The sequence below is a fragment of the Mixophyes fleayi genome, chromosome 11 (assembly GCF_038048845.1).
Source record: "Mixophyes fleayi isolate aMixFle1 chromosome 11, aMixFle1.hap1, whole genome shotgun sequence".
Taxonomy (NCBI): domain Eukaryota; kingdom Metazoa; phylum Chordata; class Amphibia; order Anura; family Limnodynastidae; genus Mixophyes; species Mixophyes fleayi.
Window position 1 is genome coordinate 23,356,890 of NC_134412.1, and position 12,250 is coordinate 23,369,139.

The window sequence follows — 12,250 nt, forward strand, 5'->3', positions numbered from 1 at the left end:
TCCCATACGTCATAAAATGATCCATATTACCAGGGAGCTACTACTACTACTATTCTCAATTGCCCAGTTGTGGGGCTTGTGACCCAGTTTATTTAAATGGCCTGAAATGAATAAATCGAATAGTGCAGCAAGACACATTATATTAAGCGAGTTATAACTCCTATATTAACGGGATAAACATATATGAGAAATACACACAGTCTATAAACCCTACCCTAGAATAGCTGAAATCCCACTTCGTTCAAATATGATGCAATAGATCCACAATTAGCCGAAATCACAGCAGACTTCCAGGCTGGTGACTCTGGTCCTCTAGACCAATGGATATTCCACTGGTATAGTGGTTTAAACATCATTATGGAGGTAATGGTGGGGTTCTAGTAGAGGGCCCTTTACCTCTCTACTACAGAGGCAGCACTTCCTATTCTGAGTGTATCTTTTTTCTGCTACCCTGGGGTGAGAAAATAGAATTGTGACTAATTTAAGACCACTTGCTCAACATCTTTGGAATTCTATAAATAGATGATGAGCTTTGGTCCTTCAAGAGGCCGCTGTGCAGGTAGATGGATCTTTTGTTAAGTCTGCAGATGACTCAACGCATTTAAACACAGGCACATCTGGGGGTAAATGTATCAAACAGAGAGTTTTCCCAGCGGGTTTGAAAAACCAATCAGATTCTAGCTATCATTTATTTAGTACATTCTATAAAATAACAGCTAGAATCTGATTGGTTGCTATAGGCAACATCTCCACTTTTCAAACCCGCTGGTAAACTCTCAGCTTGATACATTTACCCCCTGGTCTTACAATGATCATTCTGTACTACAGTATGGGTAAAAACAAACGATGGCATTATATGATTTACACTAAATCTGAATCGCTCTATCATGAGCAGGACCCTCCCTACCCTCTCTTTTCAGGTCTGCCTTTATTTTGTCTACCTTGAATGTCCCTGTTTTATATATATGTCCTGTATCCCCAATGTCAGAGGCTGTGGAGCACGGTGGAACCTTACAAACCAAAGACAATAACAATAATTATTGCATCTTTTGTATTGAGCACCTGTGTATAATTTCTTGCAGGAGTGGAATCCGGACAGTGAGCAACAGCTAGTAAAAAAGAAAAAGGTAAAAGAGGAGAAGGTGAAGTTATACAGCGTGACCCCCACTGAAAGCAGGTGAGGAGTCCGATTATATACAAAATGGCCAGAAATACTGTGTACTGAGCGTATAAATGGAATGTAAATCTATATATATATTTTTTTTTTTTATTATGTCCATTTGTGATATCAAATAATGACCGAACTAAAAAAAAATGTTGCTGCAATAAATTATTAGGACATACATTTTATTTCTCCTTACATAAAACTGGCAAGTGTACCATCATTTATTCAAGAAAGGGATAGACTATTTAATATACTGTTTCAGATATCAAATGAAAACATTAAGCCATATGGTGAGATCTGTACGATTGGTCCTCTTGGCTTATGCCCAGGTGCCTCATATCGAGTGGTTTGATTTTGCGGCTGTCAGAATCCCGACAAACCTTACAGTGACGTTAAAATAGCGATGAGTATAGGAGCGACAAGCAAAAAAAATCTAGACTTACCATCTGTCAGACACTATTTCCCCCACACTTAATGCCCGGCACATGTAAAAATCTCTATAGGATGAAATTACGTCTCTTCTACTGACCAGAGTGAAAATGACGGTTTTAAAGCGGCAATGTCAGGACCGCCGCTTGTAGAATGTAATCCAGGCGGCGGGTCCGTAGAGATTTGCTGTAAGGAGTGTCAGGATTTTGACAGTCGGGTAAATGACTACCACCAATCATTTGGGTAATTTTCTACTCTATACCCCTCAGTAGATTTAGCCGCCACTCTAAGGGGTATATTTACTAAACCGCGGGTTTAGTGTAGCATGTACTGAATAAACGACAGCTAGATTCTGATTGGTTGCTGTAGGCAACATCTCCACTTTTTCAAACCCACAGTTTAGTAAATATACCCCTAAGAGTACTAAGTAGGGGGTGTTGCTGGAAGGGTCAAGTGTTTTTAGAGGCACCAGTAATAAAAAAAATCATCTGATTGGTTCACAGCATGAATAAACCCCCAGTAAATGTCCCAGGAGTCCGTGTACGAGCAGTGTATGATTATTCTGGGCAGGAGTCTGATGAACTCAGTTTTAAAGCAGGTAAGCAGCTTCCACCCTTGTCCACAACGTTAATGGTGTCATTCCATATAGTAGCTCGACAATCTGTCCGTTTTGTATACTCTTTCACATTTAAGCTTTTTTTTTTTTATTTGTGGCTAAGGGAGTACAGGCACAGACTAGGGAAGATGGGTACAGGATTGTTTGGAATATAAAACTGACCAAAGACAATACAAACCTCATATGTAATCCGAAAATAAAAAAAAACATTTAAAAATATAAACATTCTTGGGTGTAAAAAAAAATAGGATTTTTATCAGATTCTAGCTGTGATTTTGTAGAATGCACTAAATAAAATGACGCTAGAATCTGATTGGTTGCTATAGGCAACATCTGCACTTTTTCAAACCCGCAGTCTAGTAAATCTACCCTTACCTTTGATGGATTAGATCTGTAATTCACCTTCCAATGGTAACTTTAGAAGTTACCATTGAGAAAGGATCAAAAGATCCTCAGTCCTGCCCAGGTCTACGATTCTACGTGCATAAGTCTGCAAGGCTCTGACCACACCGAGAACGAAAAGAGCCCTATTCCTCTGGAAACCTACTCCTTACCAGAGCCAGAATGACAATGTCCTTATTAATATGGAATCTAGACACCACCTTAGGTTAGAAGGAAGGTTTGGTTTGACGAACAACCTTATCCTCATAGAACAGCAGAAGAGGAGACTTACAGGACAAAGCTGCCAGCTCTGCAACTTTTCTAGCAGTAGAAATGGCCAAAAAGGAATCAACCAAATTCAAAAGGTGAATGCTGCAAAGCATTCAACAAAAACCTGAGATCCCACAGGTCACCAGAGAGACATAAGGTGGCTGTACATGAACCCTGCAAAAACATCTTATTAGGTAACAGAGCCACTCTCCTGTAAGAACATAAGCAACCTTGGTTAAAAGAAAAAAAAAGGAGGGCGTAAACGACTCCCTTTCCTCTCAAACCAGGAAATAGAAGTTCTCCAGATTCTTAAGTTTTGGCCGGTCCCAGCTTCCAAGCTCAAACCATGGTTTGTATTACGCGCTCAAACAGACCCTTACCTTGAAGGATCATGGCTTCAGCGGCCGCATCATTAAAACCAGCCACTCTAAAGCTTGGTGTAGAAACGTCCAATGCCTTAGAAGATCTGGTATGAGTGGCATATGTCATGATGGACCTACAGCCATGGTGAAAATATCGGTGTAGCAAGCTTGTCGAGGAAAATCTGAAGCTACCAGAATGATCAAAATGTCCTCATTTTTCACCGTCTTCAAGACACTGAGAAGCATTGCTACCAAAGGGAACAGATAAACCAAGTGAAACCACCAGGGAACTGACCTGACATCTAACATGACTACCTAGATCTCTGTTGAACCACAAGGTGGAGTTCTTCTACAAGAGACGTCATCCTATCTATGTTTGGTTGACCCCACCTGTCCACAATGTGGTGAAAGACGGCCGGATGCAAAGACCATTTGCCAGGGTGAAGGGTCTGCCTGCCCACAAAGTCTGCATAGGAATTATCCACCCCTGTGAAGAACGACGCCATGATAGCCTAAACATTCTGTTTGGCTCACCGTAAGAGCCTGCATGGATAATTGACTCTTGGTGGCACACTGATGATTGAGGTATGCCACCGCTGTGGTATTTTCCGACTTTATCTTTACTATCCTTCTGCTCAGACCAGCAATTCCAACACATTGAAAGCTTGGATTCCTCCAAGATCCAATAAAAGACCCTGAAAGTGGGCTCGAAAAAATACAGCCTACCAAACCCAAAGGCTGGTGTCCACTGCTTGACGTTCAGAATCCAACCGTGGTATTCCAGAGTCTATGGCATCACCTATAGATGGGACCGAAGCACTTATAGTGACTTTGCTTTGAGAAGAACATTGTCCAGGCAGGGAATAATCATTCACTCCTTTTGGACCGTAACAGAGCCACCATGACCTTGGTGAAGACTCTTGGGGAAAGGGTAAGACCAATGGGCAGAGAAGGGACTGATGTCCCTCCCAGATTGGAATGTGTAAATACACATCGTTGATGTGAAAAGCCTCCAAGAACTCCTCTTGTACCATACTGTTTATTGCCAATTTCAAGGACTCCATCTATAATCTGGACACTCAAAATTGAGTGTTTAAATATTTCAAATTGAAAATTGGTCTGAAAAAACCTTTTGGGCTACTGAACCAAAAAGAGGATTGCATAAAACCTAAAACTGTGTTGATGGACTAACCACCCTTGAAGAAATCAGGGAGTGAATGGCTTCTCACAAAACTAGGTGTTTTGTCTGGCTTGTAGGAAGCCCTATGATAAAAAACAAAACAAAAACAAACAAAATATCTGGGTGGAGATCTAAGGTTATGTTGAACCACTGATCTTGGAAGAGTGGTCAGGCTCCCTCCACAGCGAAACCTGGGTGGGCAGAACGCCTGTCCTGCAGATTGCTTGTCCAAAGACTTTGCTGATGGACATCAAGCAGTACAATCCCGCCTCCCTCTCTCTAAACAATACCTGCGTTAGAGGGCTGACCTCTAAGATGGCGAATCTGGGATGTCATTTCTTCCAGAGAACTAAAAGGAGCGATACCTGGAAACTTTGGACTTGGGGGCATTAACAGGAAGGAAAGAATTGTTATATCCTGTTCTCTGACCAATGAGGTTATCAAGCTCAGGCCCAAACAGAACATCCCTTGAAAAAGGAAGCAACTCAAGAGTCATCTTAGACTCCACATCAGATTCCCAGGTCTTAGTTAGAGGGTTTAGACAAGCTGAAAATGCAGAGGCTGAGATGTTAGCCCCTATAAGTCCCCAGTCCAGAGCTGCCTCTCACAAGTACTCTGTAGCTCTCTACAACAGCTCCACCAATGTGAGCAATTGAGACCCCGGTTTGCCAGCTAACAAGCCCTCAGAAAGCTAGTCCATCGTTCCACAGCTTTATTCACCAAAGCTAAGTTCAAGGCAGGCCTTAAAGAGGCTCCTGCTGCCGTGAAGATGGAATAAAGGATCCTCTTGTTTTAACAATACGCACCATCCTTAAGTGTGGCTGCATTTGGAAGGAGTATGGCAGATGTCTTTGACAGCCTCCCAGCAGGTGTGTCCACACCTGGGGGGGGCATTTCCCCATTTACTAATATCCTCAGAGGAAAAAGGATAACTCTTCTACAGCCTGCCTGCAGGTCACCTGGAACTTCTGGCCTGGCAAGGTCCATGCCTTGCCCAAGAAATCATCTAGCTTGGAGGAAGAAGGAAATTAAAGTGCTCTTTTCACCCTCAGCTTAAATGGAGAAGTCTCTGCAGTCTCAGGGACTTCTGTGGCTGTGATGTCTATTGCCAGGCACATCACCCGTATCAGCTCATCCTCTCCTAACAAGGAGCTTTCAACATCTGACCCTACAAGCACTTTACAGAATCTGACTCCCAAGTTGGGGTACCACCACACTCCTGCGCTCGCATGAAGTGGACAGCGTGGAAACCTTAGCCAGGCCATGAACAGAAGTCGCCTGAATTCTGGCCCAAGCTAGGTTCACCGAGACTGTTACCACAGAACCCGGATCTGCCAAACCGATAGAGCAATAGGTAATCAGAGAAAGACCTCCCTACCGGGAACAGGTAAGCTGAGCTATCTCAGCAATAGAAGTGGCTAGAGACCTCTCTAACAGAGGCAGACTACATACCTGGGACCCAGTCGGGTTATACTCACCTATTGCCATTTTGGTGCGTGGTGAATCCACAGTTGCCGTACTGTAGCCGCTTTAAGGAAGCAACCATCACAGCCTCATGACAGCAGTGACAGTCTCCCACAGAGGCTTCCACTGTTGGGCGTGTGTGGTTGGCAGTGGAGACCACCTCCCCCGGTCCTCCGATCCCTTGCACCTAGCAGCGTACAGCCGTAGACACTTTTAGAAATGTACCAAAAAGAATCCATGGCATGAGCGTCAAGCAGTGGAGTAGCAGTTGCTCCATGTAAGCTGCCTCCTATGCTGCTCCAGGCCTTGCTCCCCTCTACAATTTCCTTTAAGTTCTGTGCAGGAGCTTAATGAGTGAGCCACAGACACTGCATGTTATTTGGAACACCAGAATGCTGTGCGCACAAACCGGCATTTCAGGGCTCCAAAATTAAATTCTTCTTCGGTAGGAAGAGAATGCTGATGTTCTCCTCCTCTCTGAGCAGGAAGTGCAGAGAGACACACAGCGGACCAGGAGACAACAAAAGGAGGCATGTGGCTGGCTCGATGAGTAAGGGTAGGGTGTACCTCCTTCAAAATCTTGGGGCTAATATACATCTTTGATTTACCCAGTGTGGATTTGGAATTTATTCAGCCTTTGTAAACAATCAGAGCAGGCATTTGAGATTCTGATACTAATGGTTGGATTTGCATCAATTTCATAATGTTATACAAAGTATATTTTGCTAGACTTAATTATCCAATTTATGATTAATTATATAGTGAATTATTAAGAGATTGGCAATATTCATATTACAGGCACCTCTCTAAGCTAACCTCCACTATTCTGCTTCTTATTAAGGTGGAAATACTACAAGGGAACATATAGGTAACATGAGATTATTTTTTTATACACAATTTTCAGCTGACAGGTTGCTTTGCACAACAGAATTAGACAACAAAATATTCTAGATATTATTTACAACCTTTGCACTGCAATCTGTCTAATTATTCTCTTGTAACCAGGCGATGAACTCACAAAGATCGAAGAGGAGGACGAACAAGGCTGGTGTAAAGGAGTGACAGACCGTGGGCAGGTTGGCCTGTACCCTGCTAACTATGTTGAAGTTATTTCTGGATAGAGGACTATTGCTGGAAACCAGTATGTGATATATAAAGATGACAATCGGCTCTACAAGGACAGTGTGAAACTGATGAAACAATCCACACGGCCTTACCTTCCCCACTCCTGACTGCTGGGCTTAGAAATGTAAAGGGCCAGGGGCCAAGTTGAGGCCTGCAACCTTCATCTGGATTAAGAACAACATTAAATCCTGCCACTGGTTAATCAGGACCACTCCTCATATTGAAGAATAAAGTTATTACAATATGGAACTTTTACTGGAATATTGTGAATCCAGGTCCTGGAGTCAAACGCCCTTTCCCTGACCTAAAACCAGTCCTTCCCGACTGCCACAAATAGGGATTACCACTGCCCATGGGGACTATTATTACTGCCAGCTTACCGTACTCTTGTTTTTATATCATTGAAGTAAAACACACTTTACTCTCTGAATAGTACAAATGATGCCCTCTAAACAACGCACACAGATCTCCGGTAACTTCTCCTGCCTGGTTCGGACCACCTTTAATATCCAGTGTGTTTCACAGTGCTGTGGACGATACAGTATAACCATGTGTGTGAGTGTGCAGGTCTTGTTTAATAAATTGTATCTGATGCAGTAAGAGAAACTCCTACTTTGGGAGGAATAGAATGTGTTTTTTCATTTGCTAGGAATGGCTATCGCAGCGGAAAGCACATTAAACAACATCTATGGACACAATTTGGCTGTGGGTTTTTAAGTCATGAACACCTCACCAATGTTTTAGCCTACTTATCGTACTTACAATACATGCAAAGTAGGGATCCTCCAATCTTTCATTAAGGATTGGACTGAATACCAAATTCTTTTGACAAATTTGCTTCTCTAAAACGCTGGGCTATGTTCAAGGTGTGTTTTGACTTTTGTTGCACTACTAAAACGAGCTAGGTTTCATTTTATTATTGTTGATTTGTAAGGATTGGAAGAGCCCCACTCATGGGAGATGTTGTAATCTAGAGGAGCGAGTTCAGCTCAGAATGGGATAGTCGGGAGGATGTACCTAGTGTGGTAGGAGAAGGGTAGGCTCTAATAAAGAGATGGGTGTTTAATGATCTGAAGGCTGGGAGAGAGTAATCAGGTATGAGATGTAATTCTATGGGTGATGGCACGTGAAGTTTTGTAGTTGGGAGTGAGAGCTGGTTACCAGAGGTCAGAGTTAGATCAGAGTGTGTGAGGGAGAATATACTGAGGGGAAGATTGAGATGTAGAAAGGTGGTGTTGTTGGAAAGGTGGTGTTGTTGAGTACTTTGTAGACTGTACTGGATTCTTGAGGATATGGGGAGTCAGGGTAGGGATTTGCAAAGTGCAGCGGATGTGGAGTAGCGAGAGAGGAAGGGGAGTCTTGCTGCAGCATTTAGGATGGATTGAAGCGGGGATTGAGTTTGGGGAATGCCAGATAGGAAGAGGTTGCTGTAGAAGAAGCAGTAGAGAATGGATAAGAGTTTTGGTTTCTTCATGGGTAAGAACAGGCCCGCATTCTACCAATATTTCAAAGGTGAATGTGACAGGACTGGGAGAGAGATCGGATGTGAAGAGAAGAGCTAAAGGTGAAGTCGATGGTGACCCCATGGTAATGATGGTGTTGCTGACAGTGAGGGATATATGAGCTGGATGATAAGACCTTTGGGCATATTGTGCTGCACAATCACGCTAAATAATAAAGGTATTATTTAAGTCCCTGTGTTTGTGGGTGTTTAAAACAGAAATAAACCTTTTATCCCTTTCTTTAAAAGGTTGTGAAAAGAGTCCATAGATGAGAAATTCTCACCTGGAGATTGTATTACACGTGTCAATCAGAGGAAGGGATTACCGCTAAAGGAATTAACAGCTAGCGCTCTGGGGCAGGGCTTATAGTGACTAGTATTGAACAACGGAGTACCTGACACAACAAACCCCAATCCTACATCGCCTCTATTGCCCAATATAATACACGGGAAAGCCCTATGGTGGTGGCATTTTTCTTTTTAAATCACTAGAACACTACAGAGTGTCTCCCTCCTTCCCAATTAGCAAAGGGCTTTGATAATTAAGTTATATAACTGTACAGAAATCACTAACTAGCATAATGTGGGAGCTATGTGCCAAATTATAGACAGAGACTCACTTCTACTAAATGCCTTAACCAGATAAATGTTTCAAACTTTAAAAAACAATTTTTCTAAATAACTTTCATTACCAGTAACAGCACTTTGGTGGGGGACTCACCCCTGCGTAGAGATGGCTACAGGCCAGCACCCTGCTAATTACAGTGAATAGGGGGTGTCATATGAAGAGAGAGCACTTATTAGTAAGGGAGGCTATTTAGTAAAATAAATAAGGTGGAAATCTCCTTCAAGCTCTCATTTGTACAGTAACAACCAAAACAACCACGGAAAATTCAACAAAGTACAAAAACACTTAAAGTATATTCTAAAATATTTATTTACTATACAACACATTCTGTGTTTCACGTCAGCAGGAAACAAAAATGCTACCATCTTGTAACTTTTTTTTTTTTTATATATTCACTAAACCGTAAAAAAAACAAAAAAAAAAAACAGGCCAAATAAGTCAAAAACTGCAAATATGAAGAGACAGCAGATCATTTGAAGGTCCATGATTGACGCCATCATGTCACTGTTAGGACAAAAAAAAAAAATAACCCGGCAGAAGGTTCCACCTGGTGGAAGGTGACGGAAGTGCACACAATTTTTTTTTACTGACCACGTACGTCATCTGGGGGGATCCAGTAGATTAGGATAAGGATTATATAGAGGAAAAACATGAACCAGAGTATGAGTATAGGAGTCTGGTAGATGTGTCTGTACAATACCAAAAGGTTGTCTGAATGAAAGAAAGGCCTACTGATGGAAGGCAGCTAACCTCTACTCTAGGTTCAGATGAGGTCCATTAAGATATCATCTTCCATGACACTTTGAGCCTGCACTTGCTGCAATCCTGATTGAGGGACAGGTCCCCGCGGCCCAGTGTTCATCATCACCCCTGAAAGGGCAAAATAGATAAATTAAATACTTGACAAGGGCCTTTTTAAGAGAAATCTACTGTACCAACCTTGGACAGCTAGCCCACAGATAATTACAGTAAGAGATCCATCACATAGACACACTGGTCTACAGCTATAGTCCTGACTCTAGCTTACCTGGCATTGGTGCCCGCTGTGCCATTTGATTGCTCCACTGTTGTGCCGGGGCCTGGTGCATAAGGGACTGTCCTGGGATCTGCAGCTGTGGTTGGCCAGGGGGCTGGTGCTGCATCTGTTGTCCTAACGCCTGGTGTGGCAGCATGTGGTGCATGGGCTGCTGGGACTGAGGAACGTTGGCCTGTGGCTTTAAAACACAACACAAGTTACCATCATGAAATACTATACACTTGTTCATCTTATAGTCACCCTGCAGCCAAGCATCACGTAAACACCCCTTTAAAACAACCTGAAATAAAAGCAGCTTTGTTGTATATCAAACCACTAATAATTATTATTACTTTTTACATCTATTTCGATCAGTGATTTTATAGCTCAGTCCAGGCAGCGCTTTGATCTTAATATATGGATCATAAATTGGCTCCTATGCTAAAATAGAGACCTCATTCAGGATGTTAAAGACAGTGGACGGAGAAGAATGAACAGCATGGGTTGTGTCCAGAACGAATGCTTCAGTTTAGGGATCAGGCGGGGATAGAAGACAACGCTCCCACCTTATCCGTTTCGCTACACATTAAGTAAATAACCTTTATAGGGGTTCTCCATCCTAAGTGATCGGCCGTCACCCACAATTATTTTCTTAAAATCAGACTTTAGCCAACGACTACAGAGATGGCCTCACAGATTGGACAAGCAGGTCTGCCATAGGTCACAACACATTTCAATGGAGTCTACTACTAGAACGTGCTGTGTGAGAGAGGAAAAACTACTGCATGGAACCATGGGTCTGCAAGCCCGACAAATCAAGTGTATACGGTCTGGGAGTAGGGAGCGGAGAGCGGAGAACATTTCTTATACACCCTCTCTAATATTAAATGTAAAAAAATAAAATGTGGAGACAGCTCTTTTTGTTAGCTTGGTGGGGGGAAAAAAAAATAAAAAAAAAAAATAGGAAAAAGTAAACTCCCAAGCAACAATAATACTCACCGGCTGTTGGCTGAGCAGGAGGTTTCGGAGCTGGGGGTTGGCTCCGGGATTCTGAGGTCGTAACATGGCTCCTGCCTGCGGGTTCTGAGGCTGGCCGGGGGCTTGGACGGCAGCATTTGGCGGCTGCTGAGATGGCTGGGCGGTAGCCTGAGGGGCCTGCTGTTTTTGCACCCTAATATGTAACTGGAATGAGGCAGCAAAGTGAAGACATTGTCAGTCACAGAAGATTTGTATGTTGGACGCATCGTTCTTCCTCTTACTATCACACATCAGAGACATTGCTGGGTTCACAAGAACAAATCACAGCGCAGAGATCTCTTCATAAAATGTTATTACTGACGAGTATGGAGAGATTAGGCGCTCACAGGTGGGTACCTCTGGTACCAAGTCTGTTCACAAAACATTTATTGATATGCAAGACCCCAGAATTTGTGACTGAGAGTTTATAAAAATAAATTTACATTTTTCCATTTGGGGTGTGTTTATAAGTGACAATCTCCGAACCTCTCCACAAAAACTATAGGCTGCCCCTAGTTCCTCCACTTATCCCTTTTTTATGAATACTTTAAAAAAAAAAAAAAAAAATAGGTGTATCTAATGCTATTTATGCAGCAAACATAATAAAATGTAGCAACTTAATATCCACTTAAAATACATATATAGAGCTCTCACCGTAGCTGCTCTAATAGAATACAGATCGAAAAGCACAGTAAAAAAAAAAAAAAAAAAAAAGCGCAAAAAATACACACAATATCACCAGAATATGCACAAAGGAATCATCAAGCCTTGCGAGATAAAATAAAGTAAATAAACAAAACAAATCCAAAGAGCGAAAAATATAAGAAAAGTATATGGGTAAATAAAACATAGATAGTTTGTATACAAAAAAGATGGATGTGATGTATAACAGTAACTAGTAATGAATCAATACAAAGACTACTAAATAAAATAAAAGGGCTACTAAAATGGTCTTTGCAATTATGAACAGGCTTGGGACAGGATCATAGGGATGTAGTAGTGCAAGATTCCTATCCGTTCCAGTAGATTGCAATTTAAAGTCCAGCTTGCTAACCAGTACTCCCTGTACGCTCCTTCCAGCATCAGAGCTACAATCA

At 42.2% G+C, this 12,250-nt stretch overlaps 2 protein-coding genes across 9 annotated transcripts in view; one reads left to right on the forward strand and one right to left on the reverse strand.

Moving 5' to 3' along the window:
* Window positions 1–8,686, forward strand: part of LOC142107515 (protein kinase C and casein kinase substrate in neurons protein 1-like) — a 60,292-nt gene extending 51,606 nt beyond the window's left edge. For 3 of the 4 annotated variants that reach the window (XM_075190982.1, XM_075190985.1, XM_075190983.1), the window contains 4 exons: window positions 1,083–1,177; window positions 2,098–2,192; window positions 6,709–6,735; window positions 6,873–8,686. In XM_075190982.1, the coding sequence (XP_075047083.1) occupies window positions 1,083–1,177; window positions 2,098–2,192; window positions 6,709–6,735; window positions 6,873–6,988 (333 nt within the window). In that variant the 3' untranslated portion in view covers window positions 6,989–8,686. The remainder of the gene's footprint in view (window positions 1–1,082; window positions 1,178–2,097; window positions 2,193–6,708; window positions 6,736–6,872) is intronic. The other variant, XM_075190984.1, reaches the window with a different exon arrangement.
* A 726-nt stretch (window positions 8,687–9,412) lies between these two features.
* Window positions 9,413–12,250, reverse strand: part of MED25 (mediator complex subunit 25) — a 30,202-nt gene continuing 27,364 nt past the window's right edge. For all 5 annotated transcript variants that reach the window (XM_075191058.1, XM_075191057.1, XM_075191059.1 and 2 more), the window contains 3 exons: window positions 11,136–11,318; window positions 10,149–10,335; window positions 9,413–9,991 (listed from right to left, as the gene is read on the reverse strand). In XM_075191058.1, the coding sequence (XP_075047159.1) occupies window positions 9,885–9,991; window positions 10,149–10,335; window positions 11,136–11,318 (477 nt within the window). In that variant the 3' untranslated portion in view covers window positions 9,413–9,884. The remainder of the gene's footprint in view (window positions 9,992–10,148; window positions 10,336–11,135; window positions 11,319–12,250) is intronic.